Raw genomic sequence first — 27,995 nt, 5'->3', positions numbered from 1 at the left:
ATATATATATATGTGTATATATACCGTCTACCATGCAAACATTACACATTTACACTTGCAGAGTCCACAAACATAGAACTCTTATCAGTCCTAACAAGGTCCAAGGTTGTCCTTAGTCCATTCTGTAACTCCAGTGGACCTAGCTCCAACATTAGCAAAAGCTCCAGCAACTGGGTGCACTTTGCATTGTAAATGCTAGTTATTATTATTTTGTAAAAGAACTAGTATTGCCGCTCATCCTTGCTCCACAGCCTCCAGTACTTGCTACACTCTCTTCCTACGTGGCAGTTGGAGCTTGGTGAATGCTATGTACCCCCACGGGCCATCACAGCAAGATCTACTGGCTTGTAAGGAGAAATTATCGGATGGATCAGGTCTATAGACCGGTTGCTTTGATCTTAAATAGTTTAAGCCCCGTTTGGCAGAGCCTTTGGTGGGTCCCATAGACTAGTATCGGTCCATCAAAAGTATTTTTGCATGGAATAGAGATGTTCGGTAAAAAAATCAGAAAACTATTTTAGCTTTCTTGGGAGAAACTTCAAAATGGAGCTTATTCGGAAAATAAATTTTAGCATGCATCGAAAAACTATTTTGATTTATAATTTTTTTTAGACCAAAATATCCATGATAAAATATTATAATTACGGAAAATGTCCTTTTATATCGTAGAAATATATAGAAGTCCCAACAAAGAAAACAAGAAACCCAAAAATTAGTTCCTAAAAATATTATATTTAATAAAGTATTAATAAATAATGATAATAATTATAATATTTTATATCTTTATTATTGTATTATACTATAAATATAATATAATATAATATTATATTATAATTTCAAATTATGTTATATTATTATGCTATAGTATATATATTATATTACTATATTATAATAATATTATATTACATTACAATAATATTATACTATATCATATATTTATGTATTATTATATATTATATTTTATTATGCTCTATTGTATAATACTATGCAATATTTTTTATGGTCATTTTGTTATATTTTTTTTAATTTGTTTACCAAACATATATTAAAATTTTACAGTATTTTAGAAATATGGTTGCCAAACAGCAAACAACTTTTTATAAAATTTTCACTTGTAAAAACTCTACTGCGAAGCCTAAATATAAGGATGGCTAATGTGGAGTGGGTATTAGAATGGTCCATTAGATGTGGTTTGCCCTACCTGGGAAAGCAACCCATGCCATCGTTATCTCAATGAAGCCAAATCATCAACCATCCATCCCCTCAATCAACATCTGTCCCCTAATGACCTCAACCGTTTGATCCATCAATTATAGAACCGCTGCATCGAACTGTTCCATCCAAACCATCTCAGGTTCCAAGAAGTCTCCGGCTTGATTAAATAATTGGGTAGGTAATTGGATGGCTCCCGTGGGAACGGATTCCCATTACGACCGCGGCAGAGAGGGCTATGTTTATATCCGACCCCGAACCGAAACGGTGGTCTCATCCTCCGTTGTGCGACTCTCGTCGCCACGAAAACCATAAATTTGTGGCAAGAAAATCATCGAAGGATATTCGAAGTCGAGCGAGCCCCAGCGTTCGGACGAGTCGAAGAGGAGGGCGGCGATGGCGGCGAGGGATCTCGTCACCGGTGGGGCGGCCTGCGCCGTCCCCGGCACTGCCTCCTCTTCCAATCCCTTCGGCGCCCTCGCCAACACCATTCTTGGGTCGTCGTCCAAGGCCCAGGTACCTTCTTGTGGCTCGAATCTTGAATCGTAGTTCAAGAATTCGTTTGGTCGGTTCTTTTTTTAGATCAAATCGATCAAAACCACCGGATATTCAAAATTTCTTGCATATTTTTCGAGAATTCAACTCGTGGATGGTGTTTGATGTGCAGTTTGTTAGAAGTGTTGGATTTCTTGTGAGAAGTTTTCACTTCACAACTTGTTTACTCTCTATTAAACAAAGTCCAGCTGTTGAGTTGTTTTGATGATTTAACTTCTTTTGGACTTTCACGTGCAAACTAACGGCGGAACTGATAAATTATTCATCTTTTAATCTTTCTCTTCGAAGAATTCTACTCAAAACCTCATCTTTTGTCGAGAAACCATTAATATCCGTGTAGATAGTTGATAATACGGGTCTATCTCTCCACACCTCTTTGATTGACCTGGAGACGTGTTTTTATGCACTGGTTCCACTGAATTTTGTCCACCTTTCAGAGAAATCTACTCTGCTTCTTGTTTTCGACATATTCTAATAAAATTGTCGTTACTTGTGTGAGCATTTATTTTTCCCTTTCCATAGGAGTTTTGTGTTGCTAAGCGAGGAATATTGATAACTGGGGTCATCTGTCATGTATAGCTTTTTAAACGTGTAAAAGTACAAGGCGCATTTATCTTTTGCTTCATTCAGCTGAATCTTGGTGCAAAGTCTCAAAAATTTAATTCTTTGAGGCTCTCTTAGAACTTTTCTGAAGGAATACTGCCCCAGACAAGAAAATCTTTTGGATTTTTATTAGGGTTTGAGAATTAATTATCTTTCTATATTCTTGCTGGAACAACACAACCACATAGGGATCCTTAGCTTATTTTCAAGTACGTGCTCCTTTGGATTTTGCATCCATTTCATAATGTTTTCAGAAACTTGCTCTTGCACATGCTTTCTAAGTGCTCGCTTGCTATTTATATCTTTTTGACATAACTGCTTCCACCCACACCTACACCTTAATCCACTCTGCAATTCAGGTGACTAGGATCTTAGTAGCATCTTAGTTAAGGCTTGCTTGATGGTGAACTTGTATCCTTTTATAATTTTTCATAGCAGGGAGAGCCATAACGGTTATAGCCTATGTGTAAGACATGAAGCCAAGACACCCATAATTTTCTGCCAACACGTGCATTTTCTATAGCTTAAACATCTAGATGGTATTAGATTTATGTGTTTGCATTCAGTATCAACATTAGCATCCCTGATTTTGTTTGTTCTTCGGGATGGTGTTGGAGGAAAGAAGAGATTTTTGAATCTCTATATGGTGGATGATCGTGGTCCTATCAATGCCTATTGCCTACTTGATTAGCTGCTGGGCTTTCAGAATCTTAAAAATGACTCGATTAATCCAAAGTTTGAAAGTCCAAGAGGAGGCTTTCAACTTCACTGGGGATATACCTCTCAGCTCTTTTACAGAAGAGTATAACTTTGGGTCATTTGAGGAAATGTCTGTTTCTTGAGCTGACTTGCATGCATGAGTTTTTTTTTTTTAGCCATTTGGATACACCATATTAGACGGAGTCATGATACAAAGAGGGCAAACAAGAGACCCTCTTTAAATGTTTTGATTTGGTTGACTCATGCCATGTGATGTATGATTGACATTAGGTGAAATTTAATTACTAAATGGTTATAAACTTGTTTAGTTATTTGTTGGAACAAAGTTCCTGTTACTTGATTGTTTAAATTTCGAGCAAATAAAATGTGTTCTTGCCTTTTTAGAGAAGAGATAAGCAGTTGAATGTAGTTAAATAAGCTTAACATGGTAAATGCTCAACCTTCTCGACCTTAGTCTTGTTGGAAATCTTGTATAAATCATTTCCAACTTTAGAATACAGGTGCTGGTCAAGTAAACATAGTCGATAGCAGTTGATGGAGCTTTTGTAACTCGTGCACATCTGTGAATACATGAATGTCCCTATTTAGTGCTTTGATTTTCCCTCCTTGTTTCTCCTTCCCCTGTTCAATCAGTTGATCCATTACCTATTGTTTTTTAACAGGAGTTGAAGGGGCTTCCTGGAACCTCAGTTAATGTCCCTGGTTCATCTTCTGACTTTGGGCCTGAAGCTCCTTTGACAACCATTCCGGGGTCAGAATATGAGGGTCAGCAGCATCAGCAACTGGATGCCCGGGTATAATTTTACCCTTTGAAAGGAAAAATCTTACTCTGTAGAACCTCTCTAACTGTAATTGACCTTCCACAGAATTCTGAGTTTCTACATGGCTTCCGAACTGCTGATCATGGTTTTGAAGATGCTTGGGATGAAATTCATCGACCTCCGGTTCTTTCCCATGCTCAGGGTAGAGAAGGTCAGCCTCACTTTGCTGAGTTTGAGCAAATTTATGACCATAGTGGCAGTTCTGTCCTTCAACCCACTTGGGATGGTATGCTCTCAGATATTTTTTTTTTATTATTTTATTGTTATTAATAATCCTGTAAACCAGCCATATGTCAGCAATTTTAGCTGGTTTTTTGTAATTAGAAGCAAGTTCAATTGGCTAAGAAATGCACAAAATTGCTCCTCAGTATGCTTTAAGGTGCATATGTCATTTTTCTTTCACCTGATGTTTTCATCTGCTATTTCCTTAAATTACATGCTTGTTTGGACAGAAATTTACCTCTTTAAAGCTTGCTTATAAAAAAAGCTACCTTGTGGTAGTTTTAGCAAGTTTCTCTACTATGTTGCTGCATTTTTAATGCACCAACCTCAGGATCTTGTGAGGACAATTTGCTTTTAGCATGATATATATTCTTTTATCTTCATGCTTGGCTTCTTTATTTTCATTATGGTATCTACCTACCAGCCTGCTTTTTCTTATAATTTGCCTGGTTTAGATGCCTTGGTTGTTTCAGTAAAGCATACTTTATCAAAGAAGAGGCATAGTATGGTCATTTGTTTCAGTAGTGGAAGTGCATAATGTAACGCAAAAAAAATGTTACTAGAAATCTAGAATGAAGATAAATTGGTTTAATCATTTTGGATGGAGGCGTTTAATAGAACATAATTTACTGAAGGGATAAAAAAGTCATATTTGATACTTGGAAAGCCTTTGCAATTTAATTAGTTTTGGCTTAGGTCATGATTATCATGCTACTCTTTTTTTTTTCTCTTTTAATAGGGGAAGGCACTTAAACTAGCTGGCAAGAATTTGATAAATATTTCTGAATGCTCATTTTGATTTGGACTTTAACCACTCAAGGATTTGAAATTTCACTAGGCAATGATGTAGGATTGATACGAAGTTCCTTCTTCTAATACCAGAATACGGTTATACTATTTTTTCTAATCCATTCATATGCTCCTAAATCAGTAACAGTCATTTGGAGGTTTAAGGATCTTATTTAGGAGCACATGCAAAATAGCAATTCGGATGTGGTACTTTTCTTTCCTTTATACATTTTAGTTGGAGACATTGATAAGCCAAATAACCTTTTTTATAATTGGAAGATGGTTTGATACAGATGAATTTGCTTTCTTGATTATAGGTTGGTGTATCTTTTCTTATTATTGGCTGGATTAGTTATCTCAGGCAAGGAAGTTTGAAAGAATAGTGCAAGAACCAAGGGCAGTATGTTGGGATAAATGAACAGGAGGGAAAAACTTGCCACCTCAATTAAGAGTAAAATTGTCATCAGTGAAATGTTTGAAGATACTTATGGCGATTTATATTAGTGGTTTCTTCATAGATCCTGGCGACATCTCTTGGTGTTAATTGGAGAGAATTGGAAGTTTATTACTAAGCTGGGTAACTCCTACTTGGAATATAATTGAGTTATAGCTTAATGGCAGCTCATTAGTATTTTCATTGTTCGGGTGGAGAAATTGTTGTATTATTCGCTTATGTTGGTAATCTAGATGAAGTGGCAGAAGACCTCTTATTTAGGGAAGGCTTTCATGTAAACTAAAGAATCTGGGGAAGTTTTAGTTAATGAAAATATCGTGGAGGGTGACTCAAGTTATAATATTGCTTAGCTAATAAAGGGAAACATTTGGTAGGATTAAGAATAATAAAAGTCGGGCATCATCTAGCTGTCAATTTATTTGTAGACTTTCTTGCTAATAAGGGTATTCTAGATCATAAAAACCTTCTGTTAATAATATATTGCCACTTTTTCCTTTGGATTCTTTTGGGTCTCTTTTTGTGACTTGTCATTTTTCCTTTAAATAATTTCCTGTATTATTAAAAAAAAAGGACTATCACTAATCTTTAAAAGGAATATACTTAGAATAAGATGGATACAACAACATCTATATGAGTGCAACTTGATGGAAGATCTCTCGGAAATCCCAGTCATTTCAGTGTCATGGGTGTGGCTGAAGATTCATTTCCTTTTAGCATCATAGCCTCTCACATAACAGATATAAGTGATATGTGGTAATCCTATGCTTCAGAATATCTTTCTTAAGGACATAAGGAGTAGCAATATAGAAAGTACTTATTAATACTCTCATATGATTTGCAGAATATTTTCCTACGTTAACTTGTCGCAAGATTGGATCTTCTCTAAAATGATAATCTAAATGAACATGTGGAGCCTTAATGGCGTTCGATGTGTTGGGCCAAACTTTCCAATGTCAAAAACTGTCCTCTAAATTTAAAGAAAGAAGCAGGTTGTCAAAATCTTGTAGAAACTCGAGGATACAAGATCACGTTATCAATTTTAACCCCTACTTGTGAAAACAACCATGTACTTGAAAAGTTCCAGCTTTGCAATTCTAAAGGAGTAAGGCCATGCGACATTTAGATAAAGCCACATTATTGTTAAAAACACACTATTGCTTCTGATCCACTTTGAACTAGACTATCACCCTAATGACCTTTAAGCTCTTTGGCAAGGATTAAGGTACCTTGCACTATCTATTGTACAATACATATTGTGTTGGAGAACTATATGCATGGTGTAGGGGAGTGTATGCTTGCATCATGAGCCTATGACCTGTGTTGGTGTGTGCTGGATTGGTAGAGATCAACATGGGCTAATAGAAATCAAAATGGGTCTATTTCCTTCGCCATTAGTTGTGGCATGCGACTGACATGGCATGACATGATAGTAAGGTTCACCATACTGGTCAATACCATACTGTATCAGTACCGTACCAACACTCAGCACACTTTGCTGTCTCGGTATTGCATACGGACATTGTAATAGAATGGTATCGGTACAGGGTCCGGCATCGAGATGGTGAACCTTGCATGATGTAGTATGGTATCTTGTCAATTTGTAATTTGCATGGGTTTGGCACCATGATACTTTAATCCTTGATCTCCAGGACCCTTTCTAGAGGAAAGAATTGTTTGAATCAGCTCACTTCATCTCCTTTCTAGAAAGCTGAAATTTCATCACCTTTCCTGAAAGAGACCTACTTTTCCATTGGGGCCATAACAATACAAAAGATTACTTGACATTCAAGGAATCTAACTAGATTGCTCCTTTCTCCAAAGAGACATGCTACTAGGGTCATTAAAGCACAGCAGCTGCCCGCCTAACAATTCAAAGTAAATGGACCTCCCCTTGAAGATGATTTGTCACAATTGCAATAAAAGTTGAAGAAAAAAATATTGAGACCAGGAAAGATTAAATAATATAGTAATATTGGTAATCCTATTCCCCATCTAATGAATTGTGCCTCTAGACTTTGCTAAATTGCTAACTGAGTGCTCAAAATTGCATTCAGATAATTTTCTCATTAACTCATGATACCAAGTGTACTACCAATGATATCAGAAATTTGTTTACCTTGTAGCCCTAGAAAATTCTAGGTTAAAGGCATAATTAGAGGCATTTAAGCAAATTATAACAACATACTTGGCTATGCCATTCTAAGGTGCTGCTAAATGGAAGGATCTTATCAATGTCCATGAATGATAAATCATATATCGAACTGCCGAATTGGAAAAATTGGGTGCAATCTGGAATTTTCTTACCATGTACCCCAAGTGAACTTTCAAGGTGAAGGATATAACAGATATTGTCAAATTATAACAGTCCATTTGTGTTATCATAAAGCTGAGAAACCTATTCAATGCATCATGATAGAAACTTAACATTTTGTATCTAGACTAAATATCACTTGTATGCTAGTGTGTCAACACGAAAGCTGGTAGTTCATGGCAAATAAAAAAAGAGAAACTTCTCTGTAGCCTTGAATAACTGCACTGTTTTCGTTGGAATTTGACCTGTATGTTTCTTTATGTATAGAGCTAGTGTACAACTAATAGATGTTTTAAAACCCTTGTTTTAGGCTGATATCTTCACAATCTATTGCTCTTGTTGGCTAAATTCTTGTGAATAGGAGTCATAGTAGTTGCAGGAAGACAGTGCAAAACAAACATTATTGTCAAGAAAGGACTATAACACCTCCTTAATGTACCCTTTGATGACTTCCCATAGGTTGCGAAGCATGACAGAGAATCTGTTTAGCTTCATCAAGTATTATTTTGTTATCTGAAAAAAATCCCTGGTCATTCTCCTTTGAAGATTTAGGTCGTCAATCTCACGAAGATAGTCTAGTCAAGACCTTGCACTCTAGGCCGCCAAAATCCATATCCTATGCGATATCAAGGTTTTTATTTTGTTCTCAAAGAAAATACTTTTTTTTTATAAACTTGTTAAAGCATGACTAACATTGTCCACTTTCCAATGAATCTTTGCAGAATGTTTCCTAATTTTATGATCTTTTGGCTTATTACAGGAACACGTTTTGATCATAGAGATGGAGTAGCCTTGGTTTTTTATCAGTTGTTGTATCATGTTGGAATTATAGAATGCAATGAACATGTTCTTATTAGAAACCTATAAGATCACATATATGGAAGGGAGATTTTTTTTGTGGAAGTGAGAATGTTGTGTCCTTACATGATCTAGATAAAAATTTGTCTCATGGATATGTTTTCAATTAGGCGAGAGAAGCAAGGTAAAAAATAGTGGAGTATGAGAAATGAGTCGCAAGAGTTTTAGTGAATGATGTGCAAAGTATATTTTTGAAATATTTGACAAGCCGATTTCGAAGAAACTGGGGTTCTTTGGTGAGAGCTTTCATCCAAAGTGATCACCAACAAATGACCCAAGGATTGTTATAGGCTTATAGCACTCCAATTTTGTCAGATGAAAATTGTCAAGCATGATAATCATTATTGGATAAGATGTTAAGTGCCCTACAGAGTGCTATGATCTTAACATCTAGTGAGATTAAATATAGATTCGCGAATGCATATGCTGCAGTCCGGGATTTGTAAAGTAGCACCACAGGACAACATTATGCACCAACTGGAATGTTTCAGTGATCTCCTATTAGATTTAAAGGTTCCTTTAATTGAAATAGCAGAAATTCAATCTGAATGTTGGGAGAGGAAGGGGTGGGGTTAGCTTGATGGTGTAGTTGTATCATCATCTGGGTGGAATGTTAATCCTTTAATTTACATTCCAATTGAGTTTTTCTTAGGTGATATTTGTCAGGCAATATATTTATTAGACTAAATTGTTTTATTGGCATCTGCTTAGTATCCACCGTAGGCTTGAGCTGGTTCAAAGCTTATTGGATTTGAGCCTTCTAAATTTGGACTTCTGGCTGGAGCTCTGGGCTGGGCTTGTGTTGAATAGAAAAAATAATATTTTGTGCTAGGTATGAGCGACCTTTGGATTGATCTGAAAACAGTTTGAAACCCAACACCAACCCACCCAAACTCAACACCACCACCTTTTCCCTTAACCCTCCCACCTTATATGCTTATCACCTGCCACCTGCCACCAGCCACGTGCCACTTTTTTCTTTTCTCTCTAAACAACCCTGCATGCTAATCCATTTCCTTATTCTTCTGTAACCAATGTATCCACTGGATCCTTCTTTCCTCTATTTCTAAACACCCTGCCAAACTGCTCCCCTTCCCTAATAAGCTCATATATGGTTTTTTTAGTTTTGTTCACATCATTTTTTAATTTGACATTGTTAAAAAAGCTTTTGATGTTTATAAAGCAAATTTCAAGGATAACCATAAATGATTTAAAAGTTTTAATCACACTCTTTTTAAATAATTTCTCAATATTTCTGGATTAAATTGTACACGAGAAACAAATTCTTATTTGTTACTAACTACTCATTTTACTATCTTTATTTTTCATCTCTTTTGATGGCTACATGTATTAGAGAGAGTGTGTAACCAATTCAATCAAATTCATTACGAAACTGATTCAAGAGCAGTACGCAAGAGCTTATTGGCTGCATTGTTATACGTCTGTTACTATGTGTTATTTGAACTTTTCTTGATGTATATATTTTTTGTGATTGGATGCACATTCTTCTTTTGACTAGAGATATTTTAATCATTCATGGATGATATTGATATATCCATATACATTTCAAGAGATATGAATTTAAATATGTAAATCTGCTAAAGTATGTCTATTTTTATTTTACACATTTGGTACAGATCGAAATCAGTAATATCCATATGTGCATAAAATACATCCAGAAACAAATTAAATACAAGTAATGCTACTATATTTTAAACAAATATTGGGTGGAAATTGGATATCACCGCACCTATGGTCCTATATCTGTTTCAAACATATATGAATGTGTCAAATATGACAAATATGATAAGTAAATAGATCTATTGAATATATTGTTCTTTATAGGAAGTATTATATATAACTAATCATATAACTTAATTAAATTCTAAATATGTTATTAAGATAAGGAAAAAGCTATTTTGTGAAATGTTGATTTCTATATCCGTATATGTGTTCTAGTATCCAGATATTCATATTTCATATGTTGCTTGAATTATGCATCAATATCCGTATCGTCATGCAGATCTGAAAAAAAAATCCTAATGAATCCCTATATGGACTAGATGTACAGATACATCTCTATATTCCACAATTGTTAGATATTGGGGTTATTATTAGATTATGTCTGATCCAAGGTTGGCGGAACCATCCTGAATTGTCCGGTTTGGGGCGTTCCGAGTTATACCGGTGGCGGACCGGGACGGTTTCAACAAAAAAACCCAGACGCCGTCACCGAAGAAGGAAAAGGAGAAGGAAAGAGAAGAAAAGAGAGCGAGCAACGGAGGGAGGGAGGTTGCCAGAGGGCTTGTACCAGCACCAGTCTCCGCCGGCCCTCTGCCAGTCTCCCTCCCTCTCCCTCTCCCTCCCTCCCCTGCTCTCTCTCTCTCTCTTCTTCTTTCCCACAGTCTTCTGTGTTAGGCCCAACACGGCATGGTGCGGGTTCGTACTGACTTGTTTCGTCGGGCAACTGATATGGTGCCCGGTATCGGCACAGTAGACCCTGGTCTGATTTGTTTAAGCCATAATTTTTCTTCCTATCTTGATACAGAAAATATTGATGTAAAGCTTCTAAACCTATGATCAAACCTTATCGATTACATATTGGAAGAGAAGTGCAAAAGCATATTAGTTCTTTAAACGTCGACACAATTTATATCACTTTTTCTCTTTGCAGGACCACCACAGAGAGTGTTGTCTAGTTTCCTGCATTCCTTTGTGGACAGTGGTCGTGCTGGTGTTCCATTCCGTCCGGCAGCACTACCAGTTCTTGGGTTGTCTGAAGTTGACAAACAATGCATACGTGATCGTAGCTGCATAATGGCTAGGCATATTTTTGCAGATAAAAGCGAAGAGTTCATTAGTGCCCAGGTTGGCCAAAGTCTCCTATTTGTTACACATGATATTTAGTTATAAGTCATTGCTATTGTTTTGTGGGCTGCATTGAAAGTTTTCAGGTTTGTTGGGTTGATCAATCTGGAGTCTGCCCAGATTTAATGCTCAGTCAATATCTACTTCTGTATATTACTTGATGTTCATATTCTTAGCTGAAAGAGGCCTTTGAATGTGATTAGTGGGAACAATGAAAGAAACTTCTTTTTCTCTTACCAAAGAAAACCTTGTTATCCCTCGGTGTGCTAGCTTGAATTGTTTAGATGAAGTCACAGATATCATGTGCCTTTTTTCTTAGATTCATCTATTTCCTTTTGTACACCATTTTGCTATGTTAGTAGCTACAATCATTCGAGTTCTGTGCCTTTTCTTTTTAAATTTTGCTGGTCTTATATATAACTAATGCCTGTCTCAGGTAAATGCATTGCTGCACTCTCTGGATATTGATAGTGATCATCGAATTAGAGGCCCTATGAATGGACCTTTTCGAGAGTTGGAAGAATATTGGAATGAGTCTCAAGGTGCCATGAAATCTGGGATGCCTAATTCTGCAGATAGGTGGGTTACTGAATTTAATCAACCGAGGGAGATTGCTGACCCTGAGGCATGGGCTCATTCTTTTGAACAACTACATGGTGCTAATGGTTGGGCATCTGAATTTGAGCAGGTAAAGAGTCCTGCAGATAATATAATCTGAATCGCATGATTGGATTGTTATGTACTGCCAAAGCCCCTTAAAAGAATAACTTCTCTAATGTTACTGAAAAATGCATGTGCTAGTATATCTGGATTACTTATGATTTATATAACGGTGTTGTGAGATCATTTAATGGCATGGACATAAGTTAACTGGCATATTCCAATCATAAATAGCATGGGATGATGCTCATCTGTTAGTAGATGCATCTATATAGACTTCTGAACAGTTTCAGGAGTCCGTTCTCTATCTTCTTTTGTTTCATGATGGTGATCTATAGAGTCAATTTATTATGCACTTTTATCTCCTATTGATACTGGTCACCCCTTCTGAAAAAAGAAGGGGAAAACAATCATAAGTATGGGTGTTTCTGCTGCTGGAATGAATTAATATTATTTTCCTTTTTTCTTTTTGAAATATTACTTTTCCCTTGAAAATTGTCAAAAAAATGCTGAGAAACTAAATATACCGTTTGTGGTAATCCTTGGTGTAAAGTCTGAGCATAAGAAGATGATACACCAAATTTAATTCAAGAAAAAGGCAATTTGCCTTGCCATGCACCTCGATTCAGTGAAGCTATTTTTATGACATGTACCTGGTTATAAATTCTGAGTTAGGAAGGCAAGTCTTCCTAGTTGAGTTGGTTCTTTTACATTCTCCTCTACCCTGCTAGATCTAGTGGATTTAGTGAGGGTTTGAGGATGGTGTTTTTATGTATATGTCAGACAATATGGATGCTATATTTCATGGATTTATTTGAAAATCAGGTCAAAATTCAACTCGGCGTTGTCATGAATCAACTCTACCTGGATTTGTCTGAATTATATAAATGCTAGATGTAGTACTCTGAGCTTGACTAAATTTAACTTCACTGCCAAATTTCTTTCTGATTATGTTTAAAGATATCTTATTTTTAGCTCATCTGAGTACAGGTGTTTTTTCTTATTAGGGAATCTCCAATCCCTTCTTGCTCCCACTTGTTTTCCCTTTCATGCTTTCATTTGCCCCTATCTCTGGTTTCTAAACTTGCTTCATTTTATTAACTGCCTGGCTCCACAAATTTCAGTGTAACTTTCCTTCTTATCTAGAATCTAGATACAAGAAAAATAAATCCTCCAAATAACAATCTTTTATAAACTCATGGAGTTTGAGATTACACTAAGCACAGTTTCTACCTTTTGTTTGTTTGCTGCCAGCAGCCCATTCTAAGCTGGATCTAAATTCCACCAACTACCAACCCATATAAAATTGCTCTTTTTGGACGATCGTTGGATGTTGGTTGGATGCCATCGAACTTAATCAAATAAATCCTTGTTTAGTGACATCTGTCACTTAAATTTTGAGGGTTGGTGCTTCTGCTGTGACATCCAAAAATTTTTACGAACATAGCTGCTGTTTAATTAGCAGATGATTGAAATTATAACCTGATTTACTGTTGTTTAGATAAGACATAGTCATTGAGTTCTACCCTTTAGAATGATTTATGTACTCTTGCAAATCTTAAAATGTTCTTCCCCCTTGGGCTTAGTAGCTGGCAATCACCTGCTTAATGATAAAGTGACTTAAGGGCTGTTTGGTTTGTCAGGTTTTACGTAAACCAATTCGAGGTAGCCTACAAAAAATGAGTTTTATAAATACCTCTTTGGCTGCTATGCATAATACTTGTTTTAGAAAAACTGATAGATCATCAAACCTGAAGATTGAGTTTTGTGAGAAACAAGTCTCCCTCTGTTCTTCATAAATCCTATTTTACATTAATCCAGGTTCCATAATTATCTATTTTGGTAACACTCACAGGCAACCAACAAGCCCTTGAGTTCATGTTACTCTGCACTTTTATATGTGGCAAATTATTATCCTTGACTGTCAGGAGAAAGCTTTTTACACAAAAAAAATTCAGCATGGATAAGGTCTTCTATTTTTAGTATTATAATTTATCAGATAATTTACAGTTCAATTTTAAATCAGTGCTAATGAGGCCTTGGCAATTTCTTCACTTTCAGGAACAATCACAAATGGCTTCAATTGGTCAGCTAAGTGGCGGAAACATGTCCAATGTAGCAGCTATGGAGCAGAGCCGTATGCTTGCACATACTTTAGCACAAAATACCAACCCAAAATTTCAGGTATAAAAATATCAGTTGTAATTTCTTTGTAGAAAAAAATTGCAGTCATCATTCTTTTGTTTCCAGTCACTCAATCTCAATGAATACTGAGAGCACTGGCCTACTTGACACATTTTTTTATGTAGCTAACGAAACATGGCCATTTTGTGCAAAATTTCAATTTCAATTATATTTAGTAGAAATTTGTTTGAAGAAGGTTAGGCTGTAGTGTTCCTATTGCTTTGTGTATATTGTGGTTTGTGCTTCATGCATCTCCTTGATTTCAGACAATTCAAATATATGGTTGGTGGGAGTTGTCTTGAGGATGCAGTGCAAACCAACAGCTTCATCTCTATGTAACTTATGACTGTTTTGAATTGTGACTAATATTGTGTTTGGGTTTAGTGCTGCTTTACCATAAATAGTGACTTAATTAGTTAATTTCTTAAAATTGTATGTCTCAATGCGGGTCGGAAGGTGGTTGTGTGTGCTTGTGCTTCTGTATCTGTGTTCATGTATGAATGGATGCATATATATGTACATACATGGAAAATATATAATGTGATATGCCCTAGTGTGTCAATCAATATGCTATGATATAGAATTATTGACCAAGACTAGGTTAGTTTATACCACCAATTATACAGAAGGGAGATGAAGCATCAATATGGAATTCATCATAGAATATTGGTCATCTTAACATTTTGACTTTTGCGCTTAATAAGAGTATCCGGTATTCCCAAGAGAAGAAACTTTGAACTTTAAATGTTACTAGCTAGCCTTAATAGGCCACACTGTCCTTAATCTCATTTAATGTTGTTTTCTTTAAATCTCTTGTACTGTAGACATCTGACCAAGGCTTGCTGTCTCGGTACCGGACCTCGTACCGGTGCCACACTAGCACAGTGTTGGTACGGTACAGAGTTTTTTTGGCTTACCGCATGTCGGTACGCCACCTGTACTAGATATCGGTACCGAACTGGTATGGTAAAGTATGCCTTGTACCGTCCGGTTCGGGCCAATACTGCGTACTTTACATCTGACATTATTTTTGTTTCATGTTCCACAAGAATTCAAAGTTTCTCCAGTTTGTTTCAAAGATGAGCCGTGGTGAGCTTATAGTTGATGAGAATCAAATCAAGCCGGCTACTGGATCTATCTCTGCTGATTGGGCTGATGAATACCAAGCACAATATAATGTCAGTCCTAACTCTTGGGCTGATCAGTTTGTACGTGGAGAGGTAAATTATATTCTGTATTCATCATGAAGGTAAATTATATTGTGTATTCATCATGAAGTGTATTATTGTATTCTATATTTGTCATGAAAAATACTATTTTATGCTGTACTAATTGCGAAGTATACTAGAGTATTTAATTTCTTTTTGAATTATTCATAGAAGTATGACAGCAAACTTTGTTGGTTTTTTATGTGCTCTGCTAGTCATGTTCATTATCTAAAACCAAATTTTTGTTTTCATTTGCACCATTTTCCTTTTTTTTTTTCCCCTATTATACTTCATTAAGTTGAAATTGGAAAATTTGTATAGGACCTCATGGTTTGAAATCACCAAAGTCTGCTTGTTAGCTGATGACTTATGTGCCACCAATTTTTGATGTCTTAGCTTTCACAAGGAACAGATAAGTGGGCGGATGAGTTTGCTAAGGAACATCCACAGCACAAAGCTGATGATCCATGGGTAAATGAGTTCTCCAAATTGCATGTCCAAGACTGGGCCGAGGAATTTGGACAGCAGGTCAGTGAAGGTCTTTTTGGGGAAAGTTCTGCAGATAATTGGGCAGATGCATATGATAAGTAAGTCTAATTGCACAGTTTCTTTTAAAATGGTCATGATTATGCTTCAAGTAAATCATTATGCATATGCTATCTTTACTAGCTTCTTTATTAAAATTTCTTTATCCCCTCCGGCCGTGTAAACTATAAACCTTTCAGAATCCTTTTGTCAAGTGATATGCTTAACTTCCTATGAAAGATCATTTATCTGGAAATCTCTTGAACAGTTAAGAGAATGCAAGTTGTTAATCTTCTATTGTAGCATACTTTCCCAATTGACTTGGATAAATTTTTGAAAATTTCTTTCCTTACACTAACCTTTTAGTCTTCTACTAATAGGTACCTCGATGAACAACTACTAGGATCCAAGCAACAGTCCAGTGCATCAAGAGGGGTTTATGTCTTTTCTGATATGAACCCTTATGTTGGTCATCCCAATCCTTTGAAGGAAGGGCAAGAGCTCTTTCGCAAGGGGCTTTTAAGTGAAGCTGTTCTTGCTTTAGAGGCTGAAGTTTTAAAGAATCCTGACAATGCTGAAGGTTGGAGGTTGCTGGGAATAACACATGCAGAAAACGATGACGATCAACAGGTAAATGAACTCCTACCTGTAAAAAGTTATTGTCCTTCTCGCTGTTAGTTTATGATTGCAGAATTCATGATGTGGTGTTATGAGATTCCACAAACATCCCCAAACATGCACTTTGGCATTGGTGATGATAGCAGGTGGATCTCCCAATTGTAGCAAATTTTCATGAAATGAAGTATGATTATTTATCATTTACTGGGTTTTCCAAAACTAGTGAATCAATTCTTTTATTGCGCTATATGGTTAGTTTTGTTTCCGTATCAATTTTTGGGATTTTTTTCCATTCTAACTTCAAACATGTTATCCTGTTATATGGTTTCAAGCAAGGTTTGCTGGAAGGTACCAAGGATCGTACTGGCTGGTGGCTAGTTCTATGTGGTAGGAGTCCATATTGTGCCAATCCGATGTGTACCGAATCAGTGAGAGGGAGAGGGAGTGGGGGAGGAGAAGGGGAGATAGAAAGGGGCTCATGTAGAGGGGAAGAGGGAAAAGGAGAGGGAGGAAGAGAGGGAAGGATGGAGGGGGAGAGGGAGAAAGTGAGAGGAGGGGTCGAAGGTGATGATTGCTGCCAAAGAGGGGCGGGGAGGGGGCGGGGGCGGGAGAGAGGGGGACTTACCTCGTCGGTGGCCGCAGCCATAATCCCTGAACAACTCGGTCGACATTGAAAGAAGCAAAGACTTCTAGCGAGCTAGGGCATGATTGAGAGAACCCATTGAGGAGAGAGGGAGAGCGAGAGTGAGAGAGAGAGAGAGAGAGAGGGGACTTGCCTTGTTTGCTGTGGCCAGCATCGAAAGAGAGCGCTTTGAGCGAGCTAGGGTACAATTGAGACTTCAAGAGAACCTATCGAGGAGGGGGGAGAGTTTTATAGGCTAAACCAACCTTTGTTTCAGCAATCCTTGGTTTCATGTTGGTTCGGTTTGATATAGGCAAATTGCCCGGTTTGGGTCGTTTTAGCAATTCTTGGTTTTAAGTTTTGATCTATGGTAGTTTGTGCCAATTGGCACATATTATACTGGAAAGTACTCACAATATGCATTATGCTGGTTACTAATATATGATGAGCCACTCAATATCAAGCGATGCCCGCATAAGTCTAGTAATTTTAGTTTGGCATAGGTTGATACTTGACATGCCTTGGCACCTGGCTAAAAGAGTTCGTAAGTCTATTATTTATTTGTTGATTTGTTTATTATTTTGTCATGACATGACATATCAGCATGGGATGGCATGCCATGGCAAGCAACGTGCCATGTCAGCCATCCTTGTGCAAATGACATCCATCCCTTTATCTAAGCCCCCATGTATATTCTATTCTGTTTGTCCTAAAAATCTCTCTCGTAAGCTAATGTAGAAAATCTTCTTCATGATGGTATTTGATAGGGGTTGTTATCCCTCTAAATGGGTCCTGTTGTAACTGAGAGAGAGATGATAGATTCCAAGAAGGAAACTTTTACGTGCAAGTAAAAATGATATAACTTATTAAGTGAATTGGGTAAAAATGATAGTGCAAACAGTATTGTATAAACTCATGTTCTCATAACACCTTGTTATAGAATGAAGTTCTCCAGAGCCAGGTACAGAATGTTAACAGTAATAAAGATGCTAAACTGCTAATTAATAGGACAAATATTTGGCACTTGATTACTTATAAGTCACATATAAAGAGGGTTAGATAAATATTTGTAGCATATGAATAATGTAGGGGGGAAAAGTAGAGATGGATTGCATTATATGCACATAGATGGGAATGTTTGTGAAAGACACTCAGTTCGTGAAGGAAAGGATAGTCGTTGTAACTGTTGAATGATGATAATGCACTTGGAGTATGAAGGTAGAGCAAGATCACAATGCATGGGGTTGAGTAGTGGAGATTCTACTAGAAAGGATGGTGACTTAAGCAATGATGTGTAGAGTTAAGACTTGAAGGCCGAATATAATACCATTTAAAGTTTGAAAATTTTTGGAATTAACCTAGAGGAATTTGTTGAATAAGATCTTCAAATTTAGGCTAGAGGAAAATAATACTATTTTACATGTATGGGAACAAATATGAAGAATTACACAAATTGCCAAGGTGTCGGACTCATGGTCTGCTGAACCGACCTGTACCGACCCAAACTGGGTCGGAATCGATTGGTTCTGTACCTAGACCGGCGCGAACCGGCCCGGTTCGCGCCGGTACAAGCCGGTACCGGTGCGAACCGGGCGCGTGGGTGCGCGGGGAAGAGTGCCCGCGCGCGGGGCAGCGCGCCCCACGCACGGGGAAGAGCGCCCGCGCGCGGCTGGAGCCCGCGTGGGCCTCTTAATGCCACAGAGTGGCATTTAAAGCCACTCTGTGGCATTTTTTTTTTGAAAAACGCGCGCGGACGCGCGAGCAGAGAACGCGCGCCCGCGCGCGATTCCCCGCAGGGAATCGCGCCCGAGCGCGGTTCCCCACGCGGGGCACCGTGCCCACGCGGGTTGGCAGCCCGTGTGGGGGCATTAAATGCCACTCTGTGGCATTTGACATGTCCGCGTACGCGTTTTTTTTTAATTGGGAAACGCGCGCGGACGCGCGAGCGGAGCGCACGACCGCGCGCGATTCCCAGCAGGGAATCGCGCCCGAGCGCGGTTCCCCGCGCGGGGCACTGTGCCCACGCGGGCTGGCAGCCCGCGTGGGAGCATTAAATGCCACAGAGTGGCATTAAATGCCACTCTGTGGCATTTGAAGCGTCCGCGCGCGTCTGGGACGCGCGCGGACGCGTTTTGTTTTTTTAATTTCCGCGCGCGCGTCTCCGGTTCGGTACCGGTTCCAAGCCGGTACCGAACCGGAACCGTACCGGAACCGTACCGGTGCCGGTGCTCACCGGTACAATCGAACCTTGGTCGGACTAGTGCAAGTGTTGTTTGAAATATAATGATTTGCTTCATGAATCTTTATGTAAAACATTACTTGTAAGTGTTTGGTGTTATTGCAAACTTTTCCATATTCTTTTTATAGCTTTCATCCATGCTATCTTAAATCTTCCATTTCTCAAGTGCGAGACTCATATTTGAGCCCCTTTACTCATTGGGGCATCCTCTGGACAGTTTTATACCATCTGAACTGGCTCTTCATCACTTTGTCTTTCATTAGCCTCTTTGTGTGATATTTCTCACTCTATCTTTTCTAGTTTTTCAAAGGGATCAGCGATGGTCACAAGTTCAAATGATGTAATAGGTGGACAGGTGATGTTGGATTAATTAGTAGTAAAAAAGAAGATCAAACTATGAAATGGATCCTAATTCATTGCGGGAGCAGATGCTATTCAAAATATAATGAATCTTAAAAAGTTATTATGTTTTTGATTTAGGAAGATTAGGTCTCAGTAACAACTACTGAGTTGTCCATATTTGACTTGTATGGAGGTTGGTTACTTGATGAACAAACTTGTACCAACTCCCTGGATTGGAGAACTTGTACTGGTTAATATGATGCCACTTGCTTTTACATGAACCTAAAGCTAGAGATGGTATCAGATATGTCATAAGTAACTTAAGAATTTACATGGGCGGCAGGCTTGGTTCAAGTGCCTTTAGAATAGCTCACATGCTGAATGTGGCAAGACAAGTATCAATAGTGATCCTCCACCCAAAGCTTGAACATCTATGAATGGAAGGTAGTTTAAGGAAGGAACTTTTTGGGTGTTTGCAGCCGTATGGTCAAGAATGGACTGTGAAGGCCATAAAGCACAATTAAATGCACCAAGGCGATGTAAATCAGATAGCGATAATCGAAGGAGAAGTCATAAAGTGCAAAGGAGATGAAATACCATGTTTTCTATGAAAGTTTCTCAAAGCATGAAAACTCGCATATTATTTAAAAAGAAATCTTCCCAGAGGCAAGAAAGAGATGAACATAGAGGCAAGAAGAACAAGAAAATAAGGGGTAATTGCAAAGCAGCATTTAGTCAAAAAGGTATATATCAGTTAAATAACAGAGGGAGAGGTTATGAAATCCAATTAAAACTAGAAAAAAACGTATTGAAGGTTTGGAGGGGTGGAAGTGGGTGTAGGATGGAGGGAAAAGAAGAAAAGAGAGACTTCATAGCAATTCTATGTGGCTCAAAGTGCAATAAAATTAAAATCGTAAAAGGAAATGTGATGCATGCACTATAATATCAAGTTGATATGCACTTGACCTGGAGTGTGTTAAAGGCTAACAAGAGGAGCAAAAGATGATGGCTGACATAGAATGTCATGATATCATGCTGTTGGCTGATTGAGACACCCTTTGATGGTTGATTGACTAGTGCAGTTGGCAAACAAATACTGAAGACTTGCTGACATATCCAGTATAACCACATTTGGATATTAAATGTCCGATGAAGAAGAATCTAGCATCAGAACCATTTGATATATTTTAAAGACATATACTAAGGAGATTCTTTTCTATCTTTTCCATTGTTAAATCTTGTTCCTATTTCAGGGCTAGGTTTAAGGGTATCCATGCTTGTAAGTTGGGTGGTTAACCATTGTAAAGCCATCTTTGAGTTGATTGACTTGCTTTTCCCCTTGTGTAGGTTTTCAAGTTAAAACCTTGACATTAGAACTGCAGCAATAATCGACTATTGACAAATATGTCAAAAAAGATGGAAGAGGCCAACTTAATGATGGGGCATCATTTGGATTGACTATTTACTATCTATTGCAAGTCTTAATTTTTTTAGTTATAGGGATATTACATTCCCTGCTTGTATGCAGTGGTGGTGCTCATGTAGTGAAAGGTAGCAAATCACATCTTGGGAGGTGACAGCATGCATGGCGAATGTCGTATCACACTCTTAGATGTGATGATATTAAAGAGTCATGAGTTTTTCGAAAGTCATTGTGTAATGCACTATAAAGAGTGGATATAATTTGCACTTGGTTGTCAAGATCAGTCCAAAAGGAATAAGGGAATTGATCTATAAAATGACATTTGAAACAAGGTTATGAATTCATGAAAAGTCATAGTGCGAAATGGGGAAAAAGAAGGATTAAGACCCCGTTTGGCAGAGCTTTTGGAGGGCCAAAAAATACTTTCTGGCCCTCTAAAAGCACTTTTAGATGAAATAGGGATGTTTGGTAAAAATTTCGAAAAGCTGTTTTAGCTTTTCTAGAAAGCTAAAAACAGCTTTTTGGGAGAAGCTTCATTTTGGAGCTTCTCCAAAAAAGCACTTTTAGGCTACATCGACAAGCTGTTTTTTTACCAAAATACCATAATAAAATATAATAATTACACGAAATAATATTTTACAATAATAATTATAATATTTTATACCTTTATTATTGTATTCTACTATAAATATAATATTATATTACACTATATCATAATACATTGATATGGTGTTAAATAATTTAATATTATATTAAATTATTTTGCTATAGTATACAATATTTTATTACTTTATTATGATAATATTATATTTCATTACAGTAATATTATACTATATCATGTATTTATGTATTAATAAGTATTATATTTTATTATGCTCTGTTGTATAATACTATGCAATGTCCTTTATGGTTATTTTGTCACACCAAAAGTAGTTTCTCAGTTTGTTTACCAAACACATGTTAAAGTGCCACAACACTTTAAAAATGCAGTTACCAAACAACAAACAACTTTTTATAAAAGCTCTACTAAAAGCTCTACTGCCAACAGCTCTTCCAAAAATGGCCTAAGCCATATGAGTCATTCTCCTTTATCGCTTCTCTTTCTCTCACACACACTCTGGCTTTATGTGTGCGTGCATGTGCATGTGTGCATGAAAGCGTGTGTATATGTCATCTCCTTTCTCATCTTCCCATCCTCATTTCTTTTTTCTTTACTTTCTCAGCTGTAATCCTAGTTTTGTTCTTTATCTTACATTGTGTTTCCAATTTTTTATCATCTGTCTCTTTTGTCTCCCTTCTTAGAAGGATCCGCAGCCTATCTCTTCTATTACTGAAAATTGGAAAAATCTTATTTTCATCTTTTTTCTCATCTTATCATGTTAAATGGACATGGAGTTCTTCAGAGGCTCTTAATAAGTTCATAGGATACCTTTTTCATCTCTTTTCTTAAGATGTGCATTCCTATGCCTTATTGCCTCTACCGTATCAGAGAGCTCTCTCTCTCTCTCTCTCTCTATATATATATATATATATATATATATATATTATATGTATTATATGTTTGATTTGCTTTTCTCTTGTATTCTCCTGCACCTCTAGAAGAGTTAGCCAGAGGACATAACCAATAAAGAAGGACAAGTTGGGATTTGCTTGCAGGTACTATTCATTAGGTGGAACTTACCAACTTTAAAATGCCTGAACCTGTAGGTAATTAAAAGAAAGAAAATCCTGCACCTAGGATTTTTAGGCAACTCTATGCAAGTTTTAAAGCGGCTGGCTGACTTTGTAGAAAAAAAGTCCTCCTGGCAATCATAGCAAGCAATATTACTGGCAGATCATGTACAATTGATGCCAAAGTCTAATGGTGTAATTGACCCTTGGAAAAGCCAATATCCAACTTCAATCTATCTTAAATTAATCCCTTGTTCCTGCCCATAGAAGAAGTAATATGTAGGATGAAAACATTTGAATCATGCGATTTGTACCCAAAACAAATGCCTTACCAAGCTGTGCTACATTGCTTTTTTGAAGTTCTTGCAGTGTCGTTGTACAAAATCCATCTTACTTGGCTGCTTAAATCATTGCAAAGTGTAAAGGTATTTATGTTACAAATCTCATTAGAACTACTTGTTTTTTATCAGAAGCCTGAGATTTAGTTTTTGATGCAACAAGTAGGGGAAAGACATCTTAGTTCTTGCTACAAAAATAAAGAATTGGATTCAGTAGCATCAGCTGCAATAACGGCTTGGTGTCATTAATTTAATAACAAATTGGTCCACTACAAAAACAAGACTTCATAAGTTCAGGGACTTTTAAGCAGAACAAAAGATGGGAAATCAATTGTCTTCCCAAAAGAAATGCAGCAATTTTGGCGAAATTGTATCATGCAACTAAAGTCCACTTGTTTGGATGAACAATGTGCAATCACAACAAGTTAATATCCCATAAATTGCTTTTGAAGGTCACATAGAGAAAAGCCACACATGAGATTTGATATCATGAAACATGAGTGTAGGGGTTGGTTAGGTTGCAAATTTGCAGCAATACAACTGAAATCCAGTGAATGGACAAATATTCCTTTATGTACAATTGCAATGGCCAATGTTCTTCTCACGTATATGCGACTAATGTGCATATCATGGTATGCTGAACCGGCCTGTACTGGCCGGTTCAGCCCATACCGGACCGGTTCGGTCTGGTTCCGATCCGGTCCAGTCCCTGACCGGTTCGGTATAGCCGTGGAAAACGGTTTTGGCCCTATTTGGGCTGGAACCGAATGGTACGAAACCCCTACCAGCCGGTACAAGAGCGAACTGGACGGAACCGGTCCGGTTCCATCTGGTTCGGCCGGTGGGAACAAGCACCCATAGATGCCACATAGTGGCATTAGCGCGCACAGGGGGGCGCTGTTGGCTGGCGGGGCTTTGCAGTCCCAAACCCCGTGCCAAGAATCCGCCGAGGGAGATGGGACGGTTGTCGTGGGACCGTCTTTAGGCGGGTAACGCGACTATCTCTTGTTGCCTTGGAATCCTTGCCTATGCTCGAAGATCCTATCTAAAGGCCCGACAAAAAGAATAACACGATATGGGGAAGAAAACAATGGATTCAATTCCAATAGACAACGTAAACAAGAACTCTAGTAAGGACGGGGAGGGCCATAATACCTTTTGGACAACTTGAAGCTGAACTTTTCTGCAGGGCTTTTTGCTATGTAGGTATTATCTTCAAGTAGACATATTGTCCAGGTTCGAAAGTTACCTCTCTATGCCCTTGATCATAATACCTTTTCATGCGTTGTTGAGCCTTCAAAAGCTCACTCTTGGCGTTGGCCAGAACTTCGTCACTTGAAATCAATTGTTGTCCACTTCATCTGTTTGGGCTGTGCCTCTTTCGTAGGATGTCAGGGTTGGAGGAGGCCTATCGTAGACGAGTTGAAAGGGACTTGTCTTGATAGATGAATGGTAGGAGATATTACACCAGTACTCGGCCCATACCAGATATTCTTGCTACTGTGCCTGTTGGCTGTGGCAATAGCGCCTGAGGTGTTGCTCCAAGGTTTGGTTGACAACTTCTGTTTGGCCATCAGTCTGAGGGTGATATGATGAACTGGCCTTTAGTTTGGTGCCTTGCAAAGTGAACAACTCTTTCCAAAAGTTACTCAAAAAGATTCGGTCACAGTCTAAAACAATGGTCGTTGGAATGCCATGCAATTTGACTACCACTTCTACAAAGGCCTTGGCTACGAACTTAGCTGTATAGGGATGCTTGATGCCTATAAAGTTGGCATACTTGCTAAGTCTATCTACTACCACTAGGATGACTTTATATCCTCTACTCATTGGTAGGCCTTTTATGAAATCCATGGATAGGTTTTTTCAAATCATCCCAGGTATAGGAATTGGTTGTAATAGCCCCATTGGTACCCTAGGGTCATATTTTATCTTTTGACATACATCACAATGGGCTACCATTCTTTTTACATCATTTCAACCCTTTCCAAAAAAAAAATGTTTCACACGAATGTATGTGCGAAGTCATCATGAATGTCCTCCCTCCTTACTATTATGGAAGTGGTCTAGTATGTCTTTCCTAAGGTGAAACATAGACATACCCTTTGTAGAGAATGAGTCAATATCTCAACTTGAAGTTGGTGACTCCATCGACTACGGCTTCAATCCTTTCGCTGATTTCTTAGGCTCGGGCGTCTAGCTTGACAGCTTCTCGAATCTGGTCCCAGATTCTCCAATCAGCGTCGCTGATGGCAATGCAACTGGACTCCTCTTCGGCCTCCTGAAATTCTGCATGTTGAATAGCATTGGTTTGCAAAGTTACCTCGGCTTGGAAGAGTGATGCAGAATCTGGAATTTCTGCTGCCGCAGAAATTTCTGGTGCAGAATCGGGTTCAACACCTGGTTCTTGGTCGCCAGTTGAATCCGAGTCACTACATTCACGAATCATGAAGGCGCAGTCGGATTCTTCATCAGATGCATCAGCCTCAGTTTGGCTTCCATTTGAAGTTGCAACATCTTCATTGGTGTCTTCTTCACTGCAAGGCTCTAGCACAGAAACTTGGCTGCGGTTGCATCGGTGGCCCTTCTCCCACTTGGTACCGCACTTGTAACATAAACCCTTGTTGAAGTAGTCTTGAAGTTCTTCATGTGTTAACTTTTTTACTTCTTGGGGCTGCGCTTTGGATGTGCTTGCAGCTGCATGTGGTGCTCTCGGATGCAAGGATTTGATGTCCTTGCAGTTGGATGTCTCTTTGGCCGGCCGTTGATCGAAGTAGCCGCGTTGGTCAAGGATCTCCGCCATTCTCATTGCATCTTGAAGGCGTGTGGGCTGCTTGAGTTTGAGTTTCTTGGCAAGCCAAGGATTGAGCCCGTCGATGAAGGTGCCAAGCAAAGCTTCTTCGGACCACCCGTCCACCATGGTTTGCAATAGGTGGAACTCATCGATATAGCTTTGCACCTTGCCTTCTTGCTTTAGCTTGGCCAACTGGCCATGATGATTTACAACAGGAGACGACCCCTATTGAGTCATGAACTCCTTCTCAAATACCGTCCACCCCAACCTATTTTTCTCTTTTTCATATAGGTTCCTTAGCCACCTCCATCATCTACTAGTTCTTCCTTCTAAGTGAAAGCTGGCTAGGGTTACTCTCTCTTCTCGTGAGATCTCATAAACATGAAAATATTGCTCAATTTTGTCGAACCACTCATAAGGATCACCACCTCCAAAAGTAGGAAAATCTATCTTGGGTTTTCTAATCCCTTTCTCCTGGAAACCCGAAACTCTTACATCTTTATCTACTTCTACCCGGTTTCTTCTCCTTCTATCCTCTTGTTCTCTTCGGCCTAGGGCCTCCGAGGGTGAGGATGCCTCTCGGGTTCACTCTCTTCTTCATACAAACTCTTGGACCGATCCTCTTCAGGGATACCATTGGCCCATCTATCAACTACTTTTTCTCCTCTTTCTACTCCTTTTTTTCGTCTCCCTCATATTTTTTCTTAACCCATTACTTGCATCACTTTTTTTTCAGCAAATCTTCTCTCTAATCTTTCAATATTGACATTACTTTCTCGCCTCATATCGGCCAAGGTATTCATTACACTTTCTAAGATTCGGCCGAATTGGGCATTACTATTTTCAAGGACTTCAACTATTCTTTGTTGGGTGTTGGAATCACCTCCCGACTTTATGATCTATCTATGTAAAATCAGCCCCCAACAAACACAAACACTCCTCCTGTGGCTGTCACCCAAGAGATGATCCGGCCCTCCTCTTTGAAAGATGTTACACCACTCAATTAATCACCAATATCCCACGTATGGGTTATACAAAAAGAGATTACAAGATTTAAAATCACTCAACCTAAAGAGGTTTTTGATGCACTACTTGTTCCCTAAAGCACTAAAGTTAGAAAAGGCGCACAAGGTACTACTAGTAGCCTCTCTTTATGCGGCCCCTAATATACCCTCCAACGAACAGTTGGGTCAAATAACACTGGGTATTACTAGTAGCCTTCCCGTTGTGTTATCCCTATATGAACAAGGTACAGACCAGTAAAACTCTTTTTTCCTTACAAAGAAAAGTTCTCTTAATACATCAATAGACCAAAAATCCTCAAAATATTCAGATCTCATCAAAGATATAAAAATCCAGATTTGAATCCAAACTTCAGATCTTTCAAAGATATACAAAATAAACTCAAATTTGAAAATAAATTTTCTAAGGAATAGATTAGTGCGTTACCTCTTTAGATCGCCCTTCCTTGGACCTCAATGAAGGTGAGTGCCTGACGATCTATCTCAATGAAATCTCGAAGTAGAGTCTTCGACGGAGCTTTTCTTGAAACTTTTTCCGACGAAGATCTCAAAGAAAGCACCAGTGTTGGCCCGCGGGACATTGTGGTCCCAAACCCCGCGCCAAGAATCCGCCGAGGAAGATGAGATAGTTGTCATGGGACCATCTTTAGGCGGGTAACGCGACTATCTCTTGCTGTCTTGGAATCCTTGTCTATGCTTGAAGATCCTATCTAAGGGCCCGGCAAGAAGAACCACACAGTATGGGGAAGAAAACAATGGATTCAATTCCAAAAGACAGCGCAAACAAGAACTCTAGTAAGGACGGGGAGGGTTCATACTAACCTAATACAATCTAGAGAGGATTGATTTATCCTACTCTAGCCCAAGTCTAAGGCTTAACCTCTAAACCGAAAATTGGCACAAGTGCCTCCCAAGCTTTGCGGCCGACTTCCTAAG

The 27,995-nt window shown here is 38.4% G+C and overlaps 1 protein-coding gene across 2 annotated transcripts in view; it reads left to right on the top strand.

Annotated features, from left to right (window-relative positions):
• The first annotated feature begins 1,475 nt into the window (after positions 1-1,475).
• Positions 1,476-27,995, top strand: part of LOC103718940 (peroxisome biogenesis protein 5-like) — a 33,743-nt gene continuing 7,223 nt past the window's right edge. The window contains exons 1-9 of one of the 2 annotated variants that reach the window (XM_008807956.4): positions 1,476-1,728; positions 3,753-3,884; positions 3,957-4,137; positions 11,220-11,413; positions 11,850-12,101; positions 14,135-14,257; positions 15,307-15,477; positions 15,862-16,052; positions 16,371-16,620. In XM_008807956.4, the coding sequence (XP_008806178.1) occupies positions 1,609-1,728; positions 3,753-3,884; positions 3,957-4,137; positions 11,220-11,413; positions 11,850-12,101; positions 14,135-14,257; positions 15,307-15,477; positions 15,862-16,052; positions 16,371-16,620 (1,614 nt within the window). In that variant the 5' untranslated portion in view covers positions 1,476-1,608. The remainder of the gene's footprint in view (positions 1,729-3,752; positions 3,885-3,956; positions 4,138-11,219; positions 11,414-11,849; positions 12,102-14,134; positions 14,258-15,306; positions 15,478-15,861; positions 16,053-16,370; positions 16,621-27,995) is intronic. The other variant, XM_039118324.1, reaches the window with a different exon arrangement.

The sequence above is a fragment of the Phoenix dactylifera genome, unplaced genomic scaffold (assembly GCF_009389715.1).
Source record: "Phoenix dactylifera cultivar Barhee BC4 unplaced genomic scaffold, palm_55x_up_171113_PBpolish2nd_filt_p 000334F, whole genome shotgun sequence".
Taxonomy (NCBI): Eukaryota; Viridiplantae; Streptophyta; class Magnoliopsida; order Arecales; family Arecaceae; genus Phoenix; species Phoenix dactylifera.
The sequence above is the reverse complement of the archived record's forward strand: the minus strand, read 5'-3'. Positions and strand labels throughout refer to the sequence as shown.